The sequence below is a fragment of the Babylonia areolata genome, chromosome 26 (genome assembly GCF_041734735.1).
Source record: "Babylonia areolata isolate BAREFJ2019XMU chromosome 26, ASM4173473v1, whole genome shotgun sequence".
In the NCBI taxonomy this organism is placed as follows: domain Eukaryota; kingdom Metazoa; phylum Mollusca; class Gastropoda; order Neogastropoda; family Buccinidae; genus Babylonia; species Babylonia areolata.
The window spans coordinates 10,289,189-10,312,546 of NC_134901.1; the positions used below are offsets into that span (position 1 = coordinate 10,289,189).

Sequence of the window (23,358 nt, forward strand, 5' to 3'; positions counted from 1 at the left end):
CCGCTGGCTTCCGTCGCCAGCGTTCTCTGGCCTGGCGCTCAGCTGTCTGGGTGTTCGTCTGTTCGTCTTCGTCGTCACTGTTCGTGTTCGTCGTCGCTGTTCTTCGCGTCTGTCGTCACTGTTCTACGTCGTCGTAACTTACTGTTCGTCGTCGTCGTCACTGTTCTTCGCGTCTGTCGTCACTGTTCTACGTCGTCGTAACTTACTGTTCGTCGTCATCGTCACTACTTCGTCACTTCATCATCAACGTTGTGCTTGTTTCCATATCTTAAAGCTGTTTTTTTTGTGTGGGTTTTTTTTCGTGTGTTATTATTTATCCATTCTGTTATTTAAGTGTTGTTGCAGCTGGGGTTGTGATTGTTTGTGGGCAAGTTATGTGTGTGATTAAACAAATGCATGTGAACCCTGAATTGTTGTAGTCTGTGTTTGTGTTGTCTGGGTGTTAGTGCTGGGCTGGGTGGGGGTTTCTAGTCCGCTCTCTTATAGAGCGTGACAAGAGTGGAGCCGGAGGCCACTACGTCCCCACCCCCCACACCCACCCATGAATCTGCAGACACCAGACATTGACAGGACTCATCCTAAGCAGGTAAGTGTGTGGGTGGGGGTGGGGGTGGGGGGGGTTGAAACTGAGGACACTATGAGAGCAGGGCATGAGAAGCCACAGATTTTGGGACTTTTTTTTTTTTCTTTTTATCGATCGAGGAGGATGGTGATAATGATGTTGCTGTGGAGATCCAGTTAGGTTTAGGACTATGTGACAAGACTGTACTCTCTGCTTCCTTTGATAATGATATCCCGACGTTAACCAGGCTCAAGAGATACAGACACTTGCAGAGTTGGTCAGGAAATTTGAACAACACACCCAAAGATGCATCTTCCCATTAACTCTCTCCATATGAACAGCGAAAGAGATGACGTTAACCGTGTTTCACCCCAATTACCATCATCAAAATATAGCAAGCAGAAGGCTCTTATACTGAAGAAGTGAATCTTGACAAACAATACCACAATTCTGACGACGGAAGCTAAAGGTTGGGTTATTCAGACACCCACTGGACATCCGAGGGACCTGTGTAGAGGAGAAGAGAGGACTGGCCGCACTGAGTGAGTTAAAGCCATAGCACACTAACTCTGAGAAGGAGCTTGCCACGAGCCAAAAAAGCCCACCTCTGCTGAGAATCGAACCCACGTCCTCCCAGCCGTATGTCTGAGATGCTAACCACTTCGCCACGACAGCTTCCTTTAGCTATTTCACGGATGTGAAACAGAACTCCTGTTCTTCCACTACACACTCAGCACAAACAGCCATACACACAGACACACATGCTATTTTACAGGATGTGTGTGTGTGTAGATGGCTGGTTTTGACAGTGTGTGTGGTGTTTCTGTTAGTGGAGTGTGTACAGTGCATTGAGTTGTATTTGCAAGACTACGCGCTGTATGAAAATGTTTTATTATTATCGTTACCGTTTTGAAGTTTGAAAAAGACTACACAGATTACATAGAAGAACTCCTTTATTGACCAAACAATGTGACAGTACATGAAGCATCAATTCATCCAACATATATATGAGCATGAACAAACAAAAGAAGCATCAACAATTTATGTACATTCTCATTTTTACAAGAAGCAGATAAAACACTGAAACTTTCTCATTTTCAAATGCACAGTCCTTCAGATGTGCACGCGCACACACACACACACGCACACACACACACACACAAACGCGCGCGCACACACGCACGCCCACATACATCCAGAATACACGCACTTAAAAAAATAACCACCAAAATCTATTTCAAAGCATCTGTAAATCAATACATGGAACAATTTTTTGTCAATGAATTTCAAATTCAACTTTTTCCTTTCCTTTCCTTTTTTATTTTTTTACAATACAGCATAAAAACATCTTATAAAATCACTATTTTTTGGCAATAAAATTTTCAATATAAAAGCATCAAAACCATTTTGTTTTTCAAGAATCTAAAAGCTTGACAAGCAAGTGAAACTGGGGTTCTAGTCAGATCCAATTTACAGCTCACTCAAAAAAAAACCCAAAAAACAAACAAACAAAAAAATTAACAAAGAAAGAAAGGAACCATAACCTTATTTTTCTGATATCTTGTTCTCGTTACATTTTTGCAAACTCTGGTCTGACACTGTCAGTTCCAGACCAAAACTTCACAAACTTGAAACAGCAAATCAACATATCCGATAAATTTTTCCTGAAAAAAAAAAAGAGAGAGAGAGAGAAAGAAAAAAGACTACACTCCTGGCATCAGTCTATCTTGTACTTTTTTTTTGTTCAGGGGAGAAATATAAAAATAAGAGAAAAAGAGGCTCACAATGTAAAATGAACTGACAAACTGAAAAGTTTATCCATCAGAAAATTAAAATACAAAAACAAACAGGCAAACTGCAAAACTGTCACACTGAGGGGGAACCAAAAAAAAAAAATTTTTTTTAATAAAAATAAAATAAAATAAAAAAGGAACGAATGGAACATTGCCAAATACAGAATGCACCAGCTGAGGGCCTGATATTGTACTGAACTGAACTAACTGAACTGAACTGTGTTGTGTTGTGTTGCGTTGTATTGTATTGTATCACTCTGTGTGAAATTTGGGCTTTCATCATATTGTAGCTAACAGGAGTGTGTGCACTGTGAGGCAGCCATCATATTGTAGCTAACAGTGAGTGTGTGCACTGTGAGGCTGTCATCATATTGTAGCTAACAGTGTGTGTGTGTGCACTGTGAGGCTGTCATCATAATGTAGCTAACAGTGTGTGCACTGTGAGGCAGTCATCATATTGTAGCTAACAGCAAGTGTGTGTGCACTGTGAGGCAGTCATCATATTGTAGCTAACAGCAAGTGTGTGTGTACTGTGAGGCAGTCATCATATCGTAGCTAACAGTGTGTACTGTGAGGCAGTCATCATATTGTAGCTAACAGTGAGTGTGTGCACTGTGAGGCAGTCATCATATTGTAGCTAACAGTGAGTGCACTGTGAGGCAGTCATCATATTGTAGCTAACAGTGTGTGCACTGTGAGGCAGTCATCATATTGTAGCTAACAGTGTGTACTGTGAGGCAGTCATCATATTGTAGCTAACAGTGTGCACTGTGAGGCAGTCATCATATTGTAGCTAACAGTGTGTGCTGTGAGGCAGTCATCATATTGTAGCTAACAGTGTGTGCTGTGAGGCAGTCATCATATTGTAGCTAACAGTGTGTGCTGTGAGGCAGTCATCATATTGTAGCTAACAGTGTGTGCTGTGAGGCAGTCATCATATTGTAACTAACAGTGTGTGCACTGTGAGGCAGTCATCATATCGTAGCTAACAGTGTGTGTGTTTGCACTGTGAGGCAGTCATCATATTGTAGCTAACAGTGAGTGTGTGTGCACTGTGAGGCAGTCATCATATCGTAGCTAACAGTGTGTGCACTGTGAGGAAGTCATCATATTGTAGCTAGCAGTGTGCACTGTGAGGCAGTCATCATATTGTAGCTAACAGTGTGTGCACTGTGAGGAAGTCATCATATTGTAGCTAGCAGTGTGTGTGTGTGTGCACTGTGAGGTAGTGATCATATTGTAGCTAACAGTGTGTGCACTGTGAGGTAGTGATCATATTGTAGCTAACAGTGTGTGCACTGTGAGGCAGTGATCATAATGTCAATCCCAGCATCATGATCCCCTGCCTTCGTGGTATGGCACACGAGGCATGGAACCCGCGCTTAGGCACCCAGCGAAAATCCGACCCCCAACAGAGAAAGGAAAGACAGGATCGACTTAGAGGCAGAAAAAATCGAACGAATCGAGGGTGCCGAGTCGAATCGAGTACACAGAATGTAAGCATACAATAAACACAAGCCGCATGCAACAAAATAAGGCCAAAAGGATACGCTGAACAGCCGAAAAAAGCGTAAGACGAGACAGAGCGTAAACCTGACAAGATGGCGTGGAGAGCCTTGGCCAAAGGAATGATTAAGCGCTTATAGTTTTTAGAGGCGTTTGATTGGCTGAGAGCGGGTGGGCCCATCTTTTCACTGTTAGCCGCGCGAAATTTGGCCAAGCAGAGCAAACCAATAGGCCTAGTTTGCATCAGTTTGACATGGTACAGTATATGACACCAAACATAATGTAGCTAACAGTGTGTGTGTACTGTGAGGCAGTCATCATATTGTAGCTAACAGTGTGTGTGCACTGTGAGGCAGTGATCATAATGTAGCTAACAGTGTGTGCACTGTGAGGCAGTCATCATATTGTAGCTAACAGTGTGTGTGTACTGTGAGGCAGTGATCATTTTGTAGCTAACAGTGTGTGGCACTGTGAGGCAGTCATCATAATGTAGCTAACAGTGTGTGCACTGTGAGGCAGTCATCATATTGTAGCTAACAGTGTGTGTGTACTGTGAGGCAGTCATCATATTGTAGCTAACAGTGTGTGTTCACTGTGAGGCAGTCATCATATTGTAGCTAACAGTGTGTGTGCACTGTGAGGCAGTCATCACATTGTAGCTAACAGTGTATGTACACTGTGAGGCAGTCATCATATTGTAGCTAACAGTGAGTGTGTGCACTGTGAGGCAGTCATCATATCGTTGCCAACAACTGAAACTGTTCCAAAGCCAACTCTGACATCAACCGCAACACTTGCCAAGCTGCATCCGCCGAAAATATCTGAAAAATCAATCCATCCAAAATCAATCCATCCATAAAAAGATATAGATATCATCATCTATAAAGTAAGACTAAACGCTTGCAATATTTTCTACAGATTATCTATAGATTATGACTAAACGCTTGGAATATTTTCTATAAACTGTTCGACAGATGTTATCTGTGATTGTTCCAGCAGTATTCCAGTACACCATTCATTGAGTCTGACTCTCCAATTTTCACAATGCAATATAAGAACAGAGGGACAGGTTTGAGCACAAGACACAGCAGTATTCAATGTGTTTTGTATAGTTCCCAGCAATCTGTAATATCCACTGCTATTGTCATGCACCATTCTGTAACTGGCGACTGATTAAAACAAACAACATGACTAAAAACTCCTCCACCCAACACCCCACAACCCAGCTATCTCCCTGTTTCTTTATTCCCCAGTCAAGTCCCTCACCAACTCTCCACACTCAGTGTGTGAATGTCTGAGCTGAAATATAATGACTGCATACGTGTCTCAATTACCTTACAATTAACAGACGACAAACCAATGAGGTGAAGAAGAGAAAGGCAGACAGAGAGACAGGCGCAGTGCCGGGAAGACGACTCACCTTCAGTCTCCCTTCACCAAGGTAGGCCACAGCCGTTCCCACCCGCACCAGTTCCATCTTCTGTCACAGTCAGAAACACTGACACATCAGCACTAATGCCACTAACACAAACAGTTCCATCTTCTGTCACAGTCATAAACACTGACACATCAGCACTAATGCCACTAACACAAACAGTTCCATCTTCCGTCACAGTCAGAAACACTGACACGTCAGCACTAATGCCACTAACACAAACAGTTCCATCTTCCGTCACAGTCATAAGCACTGACACATCAGCACTAATGCCACTAACACAAACAGTTCCATCTTCTGTCACAGTCATAAGCACTGACACATCAGCACTAATGCCACTAACACAAACAGTTCCATCTTCTGTCACAGTCATAAGCACTGACACATCAGCACTAATGCCACTAACACAAACAGTTCAATCTTCCATCAGTCATAAACACTGACACATCAGCACTAATGCCACTAACACAAACAGTTCCATCTTCTGTCACAGTCATAAGCACAGACACATCAGCACTAATGCCACTAACACAAACAGTTCCATCTTCCGTCAGTCGTAAACACTGACACATCAGCACTAATGCCACTAACACAAACAGTTCCATCTTCTCTCACAGTCATAAACACTGACACATCAGCACTAATGCCACTAACACAAACAGTTCCATCTTCTCTCACAGTCATAAACACTGACACCTCAGCACTAATGCCACTAACACAAACAGTTCCATCTTCCATCAGTCATAAACACTGACACATCAGCACTAATGCCACTAACACAAACAGTTCCATCTTCCATCAGTCATAAACACTGACACATCAGCACTAATGCCACTAACACAAACAGTTCCATCTTCTGTCACAGTCAGAAACACTGACACATCAGCACTAATGCCACTAACACAAACAAGTTCCATCTTCCGTCACAGTCATCAACACTGACACATCAGCACTAATGCCACTAACACAAACAGTTCCATCTTCCGTCACAGTCAAAAACTACACATAGACAATACTGTCAAAAAGTTTATTTGTCACAGTCATCAACAATGAACATACACAAAATAATGTCACTAACACAACTTTCCACTTCGCACACTCATCAAAACTGAACATGCATAACTACATGCACAGTAACACAAACATTCCATCTTATCACAGTAGAAATTGAAATAGACTAATGTCACATAAACTAATCAATCAATTTGCAGTACTACAACAAAACACTGAAACAATCAGCCAACCACTAAACTAAACAATCAATTTCTGTCAGTATAACTACACACATCAATATCATCTAACCAAACAGTTCAACTGCACGTCAAACCCTTGAGCACGATCAGCACAAAGCACACTAACAAAAATCCTTTCTGTCACAGTCAGAACAAAGACACTCAAGTCCTTATGATGCACTAAGTCACAACAGCATCTCCTCAAAGACTCATGACAGCATTCAGACTAATCCACAACACCTCAAACATTCCATTCCGTTAAGTCAGAACAACAGACACATCAAGACTAATGCTATCTAACACAAACAGTTCATCTCACACAGTTTATGAACATGTAGTCAGCACAAAGCACCTACAAACCCTTTCGATCATGTCATCAGACACAAACACTCAACCCACATCAGCATGTTACAGCACAACACCACAAACACCCTTTATGATCACAGTCATAGAACACAAAGCACCTCAAACACCCTCAGATAGCATGTACACAAACAAAATGAACATCAAAAACATATACAGTTATCAGAACAAACATCAAACTTCATATAGACATGTTAGTAAATACAGCAAAGCAACCTTCAAAAACATTTTATTTCACAGTAAGACAAAAGCACACAAAACTATTTCAAATAGCTTTATCCAGAACACAAACATCACACTAACTGAACACGTTAGTCAATACTCAAAATCACAAACCCAAAACCATCTAATGTAGAAATTAGTAAATAATTAATGCACCTAAACTCATGTTAGCATAGATTTTCGCAGGTGAACTACAAACAAATACAGTTAAACAAATACAGGTTTTCCAACACAATAAACTGAATGTTAAAATAAATTTTTGCAGGTAAACTACAAACAAATACAGGTTTTCCAATACAATGTTCAAGGCACCTCAAACCCCTTTATGATAGCACGTTAGTCAGACACAAAGCACCTCAAACCCCTTTATGATAGCATGTTAGTCAGACACAAAGCACCTCAAACCCCTTTATGATAGCATGTTAGTCAGACACAAAGCACCTCAAAACCCTTTATGATAGCATGTTAGTCAGACACAAAGCACCTCAAAATCCTTTATGATAGCACGTTAGTCAGACACAAAGCACCTCAAAACCCTTTATGATAGCATGTTAGACACAAAGCACTTCAAACCCCTTCATGATAGCACGTCAGTCAGACACAAAGCACCTCAAACCCCTTCATGATAGCATGTTAGTCAGACACAAAGCACCTCAAAACCCTTTATGATAGCATGTTAGTCAGACACAAAGCACCTCAAAACCCTTTATGATAGCATGTTAGTCAGACACAAAGCACCTCAAAACCCTTTATGATAGCACGTTAGACACAAAGCACCTCAAACCCCTTCATGATAGCATGTTAGTCAGACACAAAGCACCTCGAAGTCCTTTATGATAGCACGTTAGTCAAACACAAAGCACACACAGACACAGACACAGACACACCCATGGAAGAAATAGATGTGGATCTATAGAATACAGTTATGGAATGGAGTGCCTTGTTCATACAGACACTGCTTGAAAAGGAATGTTTCTACAAGACATGAGTGAGGGACTGTGACAGATAGAAAAAGGCAGATAATTCCAGGTTTGTACACCTGAAGAGCTAAAAGCCCTCCCGCTGCGTTTCTCTCTGTTGAATAATTGGGATAAAGTACGGAGTTCTATGGCAGTACTGATAAATCATTCATGCATTACAAAAAACTGCTACTCTGACAGCAGTGGCAAGCTTCAGAAATATGACTGAAACAAAAACAGTAACAATGTTCTTTTCTTTCTCCTTTCCATTCCAACCCCACTCACTCCGAGTTGAACTCTGAAGCACTTCCACCTCAGCTTCAGTTTCAAGGAGGTGGCAAACTGTGTGGACAGATCCACACACTCTACACCACATCTGCTGTAGGAAATTTTACAGATATGTGGAAATTTTTTTTTAAAAGGCAGCAGCAGATGCCTGACCTCGGCATAAACCCTTTGCACTGGTCCGGCCCTGAGAGCCTGCACCAGGGTCGTGTAAAACATGAACACAAAATGAAGCAAACAAAGTAAAGAAATAAGATGTGGAGTGATGGCCTAGAGGTAACTCGTCCGCCTAGGAAGCGAGAGAATCTGAGCACGCTGGTTTGAATCACAGCTGAGCCACCGATATTTTCTCCCCCTCCACTAGACCTTGAGCGGTGGTCTGGACGCTAGTCATTCGGATGAGACAATAAACCGAGGTCCCATGTGCAGCATGAACTTAGCGCACGTAAAAGAACCCATCACAACAAAAGGATTGTTCCTGGCAAAATGCTGTAGAAAAATCCACTTCGATAGGAAAAACAAATAAAATTGCACGCAGGAAAAAATACAAAAAAATGGGTGGCACTCGCAGTGTAGAGACGCACTCTCCCTGGGGAGAGCAACCCGAATTTCACACAGAGAAATCCGCAGTGACAAAAAAAGAGAAATACACATACAAACAGGTTGAAATATACCAAAGTGAAAGATACACAGAGGGCACTCACCCAGAGTAAACAAGAAACAGGCTGAAATATACCAACGTGAAAAATACACAGAGGGGACTCACCCAGAGTTTAACTCTGAAGCATTCATAGAAGTGCTCTTCCAGGCTCTTGACAAAGGCCCCCACCTCCTCCCCTGTGAACTCCTCACTGTCTGCTGATCGAATGCTGGGCACAAGGTGACAATAACTTCACTTCCACTTCAGCCAGTTCATGAGCACTTGTTTTGAATTATTTTCTTAAAAAACAACGACAAATGAGTGAATGGTGTTGGTTCCCATGCTCATCAAACGAATGCATACAGCAATGCAAAACCACTACACATATACACATATACGCACAAAGTTTGTGTTATAACTTTTTGTCTGTTTGATCCATTATACTTCCATGCTAAATTCTTTCAAGCCTGGTTTGAAAACGCACCTTCCCCAACAACAGTAATTCTCCAGACATCGTGTTGGCATGATCTGGTTCCAAATGATGCATGTTATATTGTGGGGAAGCTGTTCATGATTTGTGTATGGCAGGGTGCTTGCAAGTGTCTGTGCAGTCATATGTAGTGCTTGCATGAGAGCACGTTGCAGGGATGTGTCTTCTGGAGGACACCGTAGGTGTGTTGGTGCTTGTTCAATGGAGGTGAACCAGCGTATTCTGGCACCTGTTTCTGTGTGTGTGTGCATGGGGTGGGGAATATGAGGGGGAGGTGGGAGGAGGGTGGGGAAATGACATGTAAAGCGCTTTGAGCAGTATTTCTGGAAAAGCCACCATGTAAACATTATTATTACTATACTTGTGACATGCAATTATGCATGTAAACATTATTATTACTATACTTGTGACATGCTATTATGTTGAATATACCCACCAATACTATCCTTATAACAATGTGCTGCTAGTCATGAATGCTTTGACAACATAATAAGCAAATTCCATCCCTGCACACACACACACACACACACACACACACACACACACACACACACACACAAAAACCAACACAACGCACACACACAACACAACACAACACAACACACACACACACACCAACACAACACACAAACCAACACAACACAACACACACACACAACACACACACATATACGCACACAAGACAACACAACACAAAAACACAAACACAACACAAACAACACAACACAACACAACACACAACCGACAACACACACACACACACACACAACACACACACATACAAACACAGACAATACACACACAAGACAACACACACAACACAACACACACAAACACAATACAACACACACAACACAATACAAACAACACAATGCAACACACACACACACACAAACACACAAACCAACACAAGACAACACAACACACAAACCAACACAAGACAAGACACACACACACAAACACAAGACAACACACACACAAGACAACACAACACACACACACACACAAACACAACACAACACAAGACAACACACACACAACACAACACAACACAACACACACACACACACACACACACAAACAACACAACACAGTCAGCAAAGAGCACACAGCCCTACCTGTCCCACAGAGCTTTACAGTCCATGGCGTCAATGGTGTAGGTGATACGACTCAGGCCCTCACACTCCTCCGGTGCAGCGTACAGCAGCTCCACAGACTTGTTCTTCCTCTCCTCTGGGAACCAAAATATTTCAACAGTAAGCAAAAAAAAAAAAAAAAGAAGTTTTTAATCAAAATGAATAAATAAATAGCTAGGTACATGACAAGTAGTAAATAACTTTGTGTTACAACTGTTCATAAGGCCTGCAGCAACAAAAATGCCAAGGACGTGGTGACCTCAGTTTCGATACCCCTCCACTTCCATGCTTGGGGTGAGTCCTGTCAGTGTCATCAGTGTCGGCAGATTCATGGGGGGCTGTTGTTTGAGGGGCGTGGTGGCGGTCTCCACTCTGGGAGGGACGCTCACTCAGTCTGGCTCCGCGACTAAGCCATTATTGTCGTTAGTAGGGGGCTTAGTAGGTGGTGTTCTAAGTACGTTAAAACAGAACAGGCACCACTGAACACCACCGAAGTGACTCAGCAGCAGTGCAGGGTCTCCTCTGGTGTGTGGCCTCCTGGCGACCTAACATCGATGGCTCCCTGTGGACTGCCGATGCTGGAACTGCGATGGACGAACCCGGGTGTGGCCGTGTATGGTGGAATCTAAATGACCGGCGTGGGAGTAATGCCACTGAAACGGTGCAGATGATGGGGCAGCAAAAAAAAAAAAAAAAAAAAAAGCCAAGGAGGGGAAGGACTTGTGTTTCATGTTCTGTCACATGTATTGGTGACTGTGGACAAAAAAATGGCAAAAAAAGAAATAAAATCATTTCTCCTTGTTACTGTCTTTAGTACCCGCATAAACACGATATTTTCTCCCCCTCCACTAGACCATGAGTGGTGGTCTGGACGCTAGTCATTCGGATGAGACAATAAACAGAGGTCCCGTGTACAGCATGCATTTAGCGCAACAAAAGGGTTGCTCCTGGCAAAATTCTGTAGAAAAATCCACTTTGATAGAAGAAACAAATAAAACTGCACGCAGGAAAAAATTTTTTTTTAAATGGGTAGCGCTATCAGTGTAGTGACATGATCTCCCTGGGGAGAGCAGCCCGAATTTCACACAGAGAAATCTGTTGTGACAAAAAAGAAAAAATTCAAAATACACACACACACACACACACACACACACACTCAACCTGAAACTGTTCCACTCCACATGGCCACCATCACACACACACACACACACACACACACACACACACACACACACACACACACACACACACACTGACACACACACACACACACACACACACACACACACACACACACACACACACACACACACACACACTCAACCTGAAACTGTTCCACTCCACATGGCCACCGTCCAGGCCAGGTCCATGGAGGTGAGGATCAGGGGAGACAAGCGACAGTCAAAATGCATCTGAAACAAACCCACACAACCAAACAATCATTACACTCATGACAACTCAACTGCTTCTCAAGCTCCACAAACAACAATGACACCAACAAAAGCATTCAAATAGCACTGAATCTTGTGCAGAGACAAATCAAAGCACTTACACATCAGCTATTCACACACATGCATGACTTTAATTCAAACAGATAAAAGACAAAACTTTAAATACATGTACACAGAAAGCTAGAGAAACCAGGAAGAGGCAGGGAAGGGGGTTGGGCTATTTTGGAAAGAAGCAGGTTTTGAGACTAAACTTGAAAGAACTGGGTACAGAGATCTGACAAAACAAGGGAGGGAGCTCATTCCAAGTGCAACCAGAGAGCAGCCCAGCGCAACCAGAGCTGAGAGTGACTATGGGTTCAAACAGGAAGACTGGGACCACACAGTTGAAGGTTATCCACTTCACAAGCGTGTCTTTAGGAGTGCGGCTGAACTTCAAGACCAACACTGCAGGTGTCTGCATCTCCAAGCCTGGCTGATGCTGGGTTGTATCAGGAGAGTTCAGCGTTGTCAGGCAGCCCAGGACTCAATCCCTCAAACAACACAACCTTCACCAAACCAAGGCCTGAACACCCTGACCTTCATGGCCATTTGCCAACAGGTCCTCTACTCAACTCTACAGTTGTCAAGTAGACCCAAACACCCTGACCTTCATAGCCATTTGCCAATAGGTCCCCTAACTCAACTCTACAGTTGTCAAGTAGACCCAAACACCCTGACCTTCATGGCCATTTGCCAATAGGTCCTCTACTCAACTCTACAGTTGTCAAGTAGACCCAAACACCCTGACCTTCATGGCCATTTGCCAATAGGTCCTCTACTCAACTCTACAGTTGTCAAGTAGACCCAAACACCCTGACCTTCATGGCCATTTGCCAATAGGTCCTCTACTCAACTCGACAGTTGTCAAGTAGACCCAAACACCCCGACCTTCATGGTCATTTGCCAATAGGTCCTTAAACTCAACTCTACAGTTGTCAAGTAGACCCAAACACCTTGACCTTCATGGCCATTTGCCAATAGGTCCTCTACTCAACTCTACAGTTGTCAAGTAGACCCAAACACCCTGACCTTCATGGTCATTTGCCAATAGGTCCTCTAACTCAACTCCACAGTTGTCAAGTAGACCCAAACACCCTGACCTTCATGGTCATTTGCCAATAGGTCCTCTAACTCAAAGAAAGAAAGAGCACTTCCAGTGGGACTTGAGGATAGCAGTGAAGGAGAAAGAGAGAAAGACAGACAGAAAGAAAGAAAGAAGGAAAGACAGACAGACAGAAAGAAAGACACACAGCAAGAAACAGCACCTCCAGCCAGGACTTGAGGATGGTAGTGAGGGCCACATTGGCCTTGACCAGCAACAGGGGGTAGTAGGTGAAGTGCTTCTTCATTCCCACACAGGGGTTCGATTCCAGGTCCACCCCACACAGCACTGCCGTCAGCAGTACACGCCCTCCATTGCTGTTGTTGCCTGTCACAAGGAATTCATCGTGTGTGTGTGTGTGTGTGTGTGTGTGTGTGTGTGTGTGTGTGTGTGTGTGTGTGTGTGTGTGTGTGTGTGTGTCTGTGTTTTATGTTGCATATAAATGGTATGTGTGTATGTTTTATGTTGCATATAAATGGTATGTGTGTATATGTTGTGTTATGTTGTGTGTGTTATATATGGTCTGCATGTCTAAGTGTGTGTGTGTGTGTGTGTGTGTGTGTGTGTGTGTGTGTGTATGAAAAACTTGTACATGAAACATTTAAAACTGAAAACGCAAACAACAATGACATTATGTTTGAGTCCCAAAAGTGAAATATTAACTGAGTTTGCAAAGTTTCTCGAATGTAAAATGCTCAGCAAAATGCCCAAATGCAGTGCCTGTGCTGTGGGTGAATGGAAGCTATTTCAACATTATTTCACAAGTCTTGTTAAAAAAAAAACAAAAAAAAACATAAGGCAAAGGCTTTATGGCTCAACCGAGATCCTTTGTGCAGCATGCACTTAGCGCACGTAAAAGAACCCACGGCAACAAAAGGATTGTTCCTAGCAATATTCTGTAGAAAAATCCACTTCGATAGGGAAAACAAATAAAACTGCACGCAGGAAAAAATACAAAAAAATGGATGGCACTATAGTATAGTGACACGCTCTCCCTGGATAGAGCATCCCAAATTTCACACAGAGAAATCTGTTGTGATAAAAAAAAAAGAAATACAAATACAATACATAAGCTTAACCCCTTGACCACTGCTACAAGTATGCTTGTCAGTGAAGGGTTGTCACCTCACTGAGATATGATCTATGATTTATGATTGTGTGCATGCACATAAACTTGTGTGTGTTGTGTGTGGGTGTGTAGGGGGAGGAATAGGAATGAATAATTTTTAATTATGTTTGGTATCTTGTGTTCAATTTTTCCTTTTTGATATTTACGTGTATGTTCTATTTGTAAACGCCAAGGGCTTAATTTCAAGATTAGGTGTAAATGCACATAATAATAACAATAAGACAGACCTTCTTTTACCAGGACTTCTTCCTCGTAGGGGAATAAGACAGGCCTGTGATTACACAAATTAATTTCCAGGTGGATTTATTAAGTATCTTTGATCTGATTTTGGGGTCTCGTAACTTTTGTTCAGCAAAATCAATGACACCATTGTTAAGTGCACAGTTCAGTTCAGTTCAGTTCAGTTCCTCAAGGGGACGTCACTACGTTCTGATCGATCCATATAGATACACTACACCACATCTGCTAAGCAGATGCCTGGCCAGCAGTGTAACCCAACACACTCATTCAGGCCTCCAGTACACAGAAAGCAGTGACTGCACCTCAAACCTATGCCACACCAATCTCATTCTTCTTCTTCTTCTGCGTTCGTGGGCTGCAACTCCCACGTTCACTCGTATGCACACGAGTGGGCTTTTACGTGTATGACTGTTTTTACCCCGCCATGTAGGCAGCCATACTCCCTTTTCGGAGGTGTGCATGCCAGGTATGTTCTTGTTTCCATAACCCACCGAATGCTGACATGGATTACAGGATCTTTAACGTGCGTATTTGATCTTCTGCTTGCATATACACACGAAGGGGGTTCAGGCTCTAGCAGGTCTGCACATATGTTGACCTGGGAGATCGTAAAAATCTCCACCCTTTACCCACCAGGCGCCATCACCGTGATTCGAACCCGGGACCCTCAGATTGACGGTCCAACGCTTTAACCACTCGGCTATTGCGCCCGTCACCAATCTCATTCCAGCAAGGGTCAACAGTCAAGGGGTTAACACATACAGATCACACCATGAGCAGAACAGAATGGAATGAGAGACAGAAGGAAGTAAAACAAAACAACAACAACAACGACAAAAATGCTGAAGACTAACCTTTGTCAGGTTTACTTGTCACCAAGATCTGAATGGCTTCAGGATCACCTGAACACACACAAATCAAACAGGAAAAACAGGAACAATTTTTTTTTATTTTCTTTTGTCCCCACATCAAAATTTACAACATGAAAGTATCAAAAAACAACAAAAAGGAATATCAAAATATTAGCAGTTTTATTCCACCATCACCACTAATCAGTCACATCTGTGACAATCAGTGTACTTTGATCACAATGGTAATCAACCATCTGAATCTTCAATCAAACACTTAATCACTTGATTCCAAACAATATTAATGTGACCTTTTGTTTGTGAAACGTTTTGACTAAGTATGTGAGGAAACATTCAGTCAAATCACTACTTCTTTCCCATTCTGAATCACCTGACAACCCTTCTGTCATTTTGTCTTCTACAGAGCAACTGTACCGACACCACAACCCAATACCAACAAAATGTTACAAATAATAAAAAGAATATCACTGCACTGTTTCTCAAGTTCTGAAATATCTCCTAGGAATGGATGATTATCCAGTGAATTATTCTTTACAGGGTTATTACAGATGTTTAATTGCAAAATTTAAAAACTTAGAAAATAAAATAAAATAAACCCTTCAAAACATGAAAGGCCAAAAATTCAGTTAGGAATCCATATTGAATGGATTCAGATTTCATAAATAATCATACTTATGATTTTAAATTCAAATTCAAGAGAAACATTTCACAGCTGTGCTTTATCACTGACAAAAACAGTTATCAGTAACATACAGAGGCCAAAATTAAAAACTGTTAAAAAACATGGGTCATTTTTTAAAAACTCTCAAGGACTTAGCAAAGACATGTAATTTTTTCGCAATTCTTATTCTTCTTCTCCCTCAACTCTGTGAAGTCACTGGGGCGCCACACAGAAGAACTGTTCACCAGATTCCCCCAGGTCAGTCTATAATGTGTCAACTATGTCTCTGATTCTTCAATTCTTTTTTTAACAACCTGTATGAACCCAAATCAGTCCTACCTGCAGCCACTCGCAGCCCTTCGTAGACACTGAATGCGCACTGCTTGCTGTTGGCATTGTCCACTGCAATCTCTCTGTCTCCTTCCTGAAATACAGGTCAGCCACACACAACTAGACACCACTTAAGACTCAAGACTTTTCTTCTGTTCTACTCCCTCAACTCTCTGAAGTGTCACTGGGGCGACACACAGAAGATGTGTTCACCAGATTCCTTCAGGTCTGACTGTTGTGCATCAAAGCCTGGGTCTCTGCACAGGTCAGGGGTTCTTCTCTGTTAATGGTAACCATGTTACCCAGTACTACCTGCCGCATGTGGGGAGTAAACCCAACAAGGAAATCCGATCTAAAGAAGGATGGGCTACGTCAGACTTGACTTGCCCAAGACACACAGAAACCGAAGACTTCATTAGCTTGGAACAGAAACTTAAGAAAGATTTGGTATGTGCATGGGTTTTTATAATGACATCAACCAGCAGCCACTCAACACCTAAAAATCATAGAAAACAAGGGTGGCTGACGCATGCTCTCTAGTCTCTCCCTCCCAAACCAACCCCCTCGCACACAGACACAAACATGCACAAAGACGCACCTTCTGCACAAAATAATTGCAAAACACAACAGTAAGACCATCACAGAGCTAGTGCACTCATTCAAGGTTTAAAAAGTGTCTTTTTCAAAACAAAACAAATTAATATTAAACAATTTTGTTTCTATCGACTTGCATTCTGATCACCAATGTTCTGATGAGGCTGGGAGATACGAAGGCATGTCCTAGGTTATGTGCATGAACATGTCTTCACAGAACTTGTGCCCATTTTTCTCTTCCATGCTGTTTTCTTTTCAGGTTCTATGGGATCAGGAGTTGCAGATATTTTTGACAGAAATGTTTTCAGTCATGATATGGTCCGATGCGGTAAGCCTGGCATTGACCACTTGAAGGAGAATAAGAATTTCACAATATTAATAATAATCATTATTATTATTATCATTTTCATCATAGTACATAAATAGCACTTTCAAACCTCTCAAAGCTCTTTTCAATAACATGTCAGTCAGACATGAAGTACACAAGAACACATACACAAGCATGCACACATAAATACAAATGAAAGAAATAGATGTGGATCCATGAATAAATATATATATATCTAAATGGAATGGAGTGCCTTCATTATTCAGAGACTGCTTCAGAAGGGATGTTTTTAGATTTGTTTGAAAGGATGCGAGTGAAGGATTATGACAGATGTAAAAAAAAAATAAAAAAAAAAAAAAGAGGCAGTGAATTCCATGTTTGTACAGTTGAGGAACTAAAATCTCTCCTGTTGTTTCTTTCCACTGAATTTGGGGACACAAAAGATTCTATCATCAGTGGAAAAGTGGAGAGGCCCAGAAGGGACATAATTTGCTTAAATGGTCAGATCTATGTTAAAATGGATGTATGCAGTGTGTGTGTGTGTGTGTGTGTGTGTGTGTGTGTGTGTGTGTGTAGTCACATTTTGGTGTGTGTATGTAACATTGATGTAATTTTTTATGTTAACAAAAGCATTTTTGTAAAGCACCTAGAGCAGATTTCTGGATAGTGTGCTATATAAGTATCCATTATTATTATTATTATTATTATCATTATCATTATTATTATCTATACAAAGATACATTCCCAGAAATTACATAATTTATCAAAGCAGAAACATCAGATAAGAACAACAATAATGTTGTATAAATAATGATGGTGATAATAATGATAATAGTAACAATAAGAATAATGATGGCAATAATGATAATAATAATGTACATTTGTGGTGCACCCTTTCTCTTCTAAGAGCTCAGGGCCCTTTACAGGGAAGAACAAGTTACAAGTCCCTACCTGCACAACGTAGGTGGCAAGCGACCGCCCATACTGTTTGAGTGACTGGGGGTGGGTGGAGAACCTGTACAGGGGGGACAGGTAGAACACCTGCCAGGTCTTGCCAGTCAGCCCCGGTAAAGCACCTGAAGGAACACACACACTGCAGCGCTACAACATGGAGTGTTGCCCTGGTGGTCATGTGTCCACCTAGAAAGCCAGAGAATCTGATGTGCACAGGACTGAATCCCACACTGGGCAGTATCTGTGTGTGTGTGTGTGTGTGTGTGTGTGTGTGTGTGTGTGTGTGTGTGTGTGTGTGTTGGTAACAGTGCTAGTGGGTGACTGGTCACACTGCTCCTCATAAAAGAAAGATTTAAGTATTTCTTTGGAAATGTATTCCATAACAAAATGATATGTAATTCACATGGAATACTATGTTTTCCATTGTGACTACTACACCTGAACTAATAATACGATGTAACGATCTGAGACATCCACATCACACACACCCACCCCCACACTGACAGAGACAACTATAACTGATGATAATATCAGTGTTACACACCTGGTTTACCAATACTGTGAGAAGCAGGAGTGCGTCTCACTCTCAATCTGCCTGGTGTGGTTGGGGAAGATGAAGCCGGCTTGGGATCTGCACAAACAACATGTGGGTTGAATTCGTTTATAATTTTTTTGTAAATGCTATTTATTGTTTTGCCTGGGTATTTCCTCACCTCCTAATGTGTATTGTATTGTGTGGTATGGTATTGCATTATATTGTATTGAACTGCATTGTGGTGTAGTGTAGTGTCGTGTCGTGCAGTGCAGTGCAGTGTAGTGTACTCTTTTTTTTTTTTTTTTTTTTTTTTGTCAGAACAGATTTCTGTGTGAAATTATGGCTGTTCTCCCAGGGAAAGCACATCACTATTTTTCTCCTTTTTTTTTCAGCCTGCCGGTGTATTTGTTTTCTGATCAAAGTTAATTTCCTACAGAGTTTTGTCAAGGATAACCCTTTTGTTGCCATGGTTTTTTGGTTTTTTTTGTGTGTGTGTATGTACATATGTGTTTTGTTTTGTTTTTTGTGCACTGGTTGCATGCTGCACATGGGACTTCAGTTTATCATCACATCCAAAAGACTAGCGTCCAAACCACCACTCAAGATCTTGAAGATCAAGAAAATTCTGGCAAATAAAGGATTTGATCCTGTGCCCTCAGATACTCTCACTTCCAAGGCAGATACATTTCCACTTGGCCAAAATATGCCACAAATGCATCAAGACATGTTGTAGAATCCTGACATCAGGCCATGAGTGAGCGATATGTTGGGATGGTGGGGAAAAGCATGCACTGAGCAGACTTTGCCACAAGAGTGAACAGGCAACTGTTCCATACTGTATTCTGCTTTGCTATAATTCTGGCAGTACAAATTTTTCCTGCCCTGTCTTTGGTCTGAGAGTGAGACTCATAATTTTTTCAACCGCTTGTGAACTGCATCTAACATGGACACAAAATAGTGAAGTGAAAAGGTCAAGTGACTCCTGAAGTTTACTGAACCTGATTAAGATTGTAACCTGCTGACCTGGTGTGCAGAAAGCTATAAGAATAAATCTCTATGTACCATGTCTTGCTAGATAAGTAAATGTATGGCTATGAGTATGACTGAGCAAAAGTAAAAGAGCAAAAGACCAGGTGGATGGGTCAGGGAGGTAAAGGTCTTGAGAGTGAAGGGGAGGATATATGCTATTTGAAAAACCCTTGCAATATCACTTTTTTTTTCCAGATGAAACTATGAGTCAGTCTTGCAAGTTACGATAACAATACATCTGCATCTACATCTAGGCCTATAATTGTGAACGCTGCATAGGTGATGTTAGCTGTCAATCCATACAGCTTGTACATTGTATTTGTATTCACCATAATCTTAGTGTTTGCTGTCATCATTAGTGGTGCCGACTTCAATGAAGGTCAAGACAAATGTTTTCTCAGTATGTTGAATATGGATTCTCTTATATTTATTGAAAAGAAAAGAACCTTATAAAAAAAAAAATTAAAAAATTTTTTTTTAAAAAAAACAACTGTACCTCTAATTCTGCGTTGTCGAGGGGTACGCCCATATGGACAGGTTCGCCGTGCACTGGTGTAGGATAAGGCCAGTGATGTGGAGGCTGTAGTTTTTGGTGTCTCCATGGCATAGTGAGCATCCACCTACATCAACATGTTCTGGACAGTCAGTACTTACCTTACAAAAGTTACAGTATCCTAGGTTCAAAGTACCCACCCGTATGAATGTCCGGGACAACAGAACATTCTGAAGGACAACACATAAATGCATGGACCCTGTAATTGTAAATCTATGTTCTCTCTCTCTCTCTCTCTCTCTCTCTCTCTCTCTCTCTCTCATGCTATGTCTCTAATACAGATTGTGACGAGTGAGACAATGACTCACATTACTTGAGTACTTGTACTTCACCAGTAACACTAACAGTGACATACTGACAAAGGCTGAAAGAGACTGCAACAGTGCCAGATAATCATTATTCATACACACACACACACACACACACACACACACACACACACACACACACACACAAACACTTTATCAGGATCAGGATCAGGATTTGGGGCATTGTTATACACAACTTAGCCATTTTTGGCTTTTTATGCCCCTTCAGATTTTACTCTTTTTTATTGTTGGTCAGGTCGTTGACTAGCTCAGTCATTTTATTCATCAAAGTCGTATTTCATTTTTGTCAATAACTCATGTTTATCTATTATGAGGTTCTTAAAAGTATTTACTAGGTGCACATTTAATACTGTTTGTTAATTTGTTCCAATAATTTGTTACTCTGTTACTAAATGTAAACTTTCTGAAATTTGTTCTGGAATATCGTTTAAATATTTTGTCTGTACTGTTTCTTGCAGTGTCTACCTTTGGAGTACAAAAAAGGCATGCTTTGTTTACATCGTCAAATCCATTAAATATTTTGTACGTCTGTATCAAGTCCCCTCTTTCTCTTCTTGCTTTAAGTGATGGTAGTTGAAAGTACTTTAATCTTTCTTGATATGAATAATCTTTTAATTATGCTACAGATCAGCTTTGTTGCACTTCTTTGAAACCGTTCTATGGCTTGTGACTGCTTTATTTGCATCGGGTACCATACAGTGTTTCCATATTCTAGGATAGGTCTAACTAATGTTTTATATAACTGTAAAAAAGTAACATTATCTATAAATGTAAATGTTCTTTTTATTATTCCAATCATTATGTTCGCTCTGTTTATGCTATTTGTTACATGTTTGTCAAATGATAAATTTTTGTCAAATGTGACACTTAAGTCTTTTTCCTCATCACATTTTGATACTTTTATTTCTTTGTCTCCATTTTAATTATGTACTCTTTCTCTGGGTTTAATTTTCCAATATGATGTACTTTACATTTTTTTAGCATTAAAATACAGATTCCATGTGTCTGACCATTTTACTAATGTTCCATTATCTTTTTGTAAGTCCTGATAGAATTTTGGAGAGTTGTATAATTTTGTGTCATCTGCAAAAAAATTACATTATATACTCTTTAGCTGGCAAGGGAGATCATTTATAAATAAATTACATAGTATAGGTCCTAATATACTACATTGTGGTATGCCACTTATAACATCAGCTTTACCGGAGAAGGAACTATCAATCCTAACCCTTTGAGTTCTTTTTGTTAAAAAGTCCCTTATCCAGCAAAGTGTGTTTCCTGTTATTCCATAAGATTCCAGTTTCTTTAGTAGTCTTTCATGTGGTACAGAGTCAAATGCTTTTTTGAAGTCAAAAGTATACACATCTATGTTTTCTCCCTTATCTATCTCTTTTGTAAAGTCCTCCATCACTTCCAGAAGTTGAGTCACACACAACCTATTTTTGCAGAATCCATGTTGGCACTCAGCATACAATTTAGTATCAGTCATGTGTCTAACAATAGCCTCTCTTATGAATGATTCTAATATTTTACATAAGATACATGTTGAGCTCACTGGCCTGTAATTCCCTGGGTCTGTTCTTGTTCCTTTTTTGAAAATTGGTACAACTATTGCTGTTTTCCAGTCTGTGGGCACAGTCTTCTCCTCAACTGATTTGTTAAAGAGTATGTGTAAGGGGACTGCAATCTTTTCACTCAGCTCTTTAAGTAGTTTTGATGGAATGACATCAGGACCACAAGCTTTGTTTAGATTCAGAGTTTGTAGTTTCTTTTTTAACTTCAACCGAAATGTATACACTATCCAAAATCATACCATTTGACTTTGAAGCTGCATTTAGAGTAGGTACAGTACTTATATCTTCTTTTGTAAAAACACTAGAAAATAATGAATTCAAAATATACGCTTTTCCACTGTCTGTTTCTGCTGTGTCTCCATCTTTAGTTACTAATGGACTCACTCCTGTTTTCATTTTAGTTTTTGATTGTACATATCTCCAGAAAGCTTTAGGGTTATCTCTACAGTCTACATTCATGTGACAGTTTCTTTTCGAATTCTTTTTTTGCTTCCCTTACTTCTTTATTGCATACATTACGTTTGTTTGTTTGTTTGTTTTTACAAGTTTCAATGTATTTGCATTCATCCACCTTGGTTTCTGTTTATTATTATTTTTGGTGGTTTGCTGTGGGACATTGAGTATCAAACGCAGACTTCAAACGCTTGCCAAGACTCAGTTAATCAAATACAAACTCACAACGAAACGAGACTTACTGAAGAATACCTGTCTCAATATTTCCACAGCTTGCTATGAAGCACAGTCTGCAACGAGTGCAAAAAAACAACACAATATATCCCCATTAATTTGGACGACCCGCCATATTGCTCGCGTTTGATTTTCTCACTTCCGGTGGGAGTTGGCCAAACTGGAAACCATCCATATGAGGACAATCTTTTTCGTAGGTAGAGTTGCGACCTTAGCATCGGCAAGTTTGCTTAGCTTTAAGAATTTTTCCAACTTATATTAATCTGCGGATTAATCTGAAGAAAAAATCTAAACGCTAAGCAAACCAAGCGATGCTAAAACCATAGAAAAT

General features: G+C 40.8%; 1 protein-coding gene across 3 annotated transcripts; it reads right to left on the reverse strand.

Annotated features, from left to right (window-relative positions):
- Positions 1–1,512: 1,512 nt before the first annotated feature.
- On the reverse strand, positions 1,513–23,275 carry LOC143300598 (centromere protein L-like). 3 transcript variants are annotated; one of them, XM_076614378.1, is made up of 12 exons: positions 23,050–23,275; positions 20,381–20,504; positions 18,865–18,951; positions 18,318–18,442; positions 16,454–16,538; positions 15,439–15,486; positions 13,379–13,542; positions 11,948–12,035; positions 10,606–10,720; positions 9,124–9,226; positions 5,282–5,341; positions 1,513–4,682 (listed from the first exon to the last, which is right to left on the reverse strand). In XM_076614378.1, exons 2-12 carry the CDS (start codon positions 20,484–20,486, stop codon positions 4,596–4,598), a joined length of 1,068 nt encoding a protein of 355 aa, XP_076470493.1. In that variant the 5' UTR covers positions 20,487–20,504; positions 23,050–23,275; the 3' UTR covers positions 1,513–4,595. The 3 variants fall into 3 exon arrangements, with proteins under 3 accessions (XP_076470493.1, XP_076470492.1, XP_076470491.1); XM_076614377.1 differs by having other exon boundaries at positions 23,046–23,275; XM_076614376.1 differs by having other exon boundaries at positions 23,036–23,273.
- Positions 23,276–23,358: the final 83 nt, after the last annotated feature.

What these genes read in the sequence shown, in the direction of transcription:
- LOC143300598 (XM_076614378.1), bottom strand. Translation starts at nt 20,486, where the DNA reads ATGGAGACACCAAAAACTACAGCCTCCACATCACTGGCCTTATCCTAC. An exon ending in TTGCCACCTACGTTGTGCAG is followed by an intron (nt 16,539 to 18,317) that starts GTAGGGACTTGT and finishes CCTGTATTTCAG; the next exon opens with GAAGGAGACAGAGAGATTGC. An exon ending in TTGGTGAAGGGAGACTGAAG is followed by an intron (nt 4,683 to 5,281) that starts GTGAGTCGTCTT and finishes TTGATTTTTCAG; the next exon opens with ATATTTTCGGCGGATGCAGC.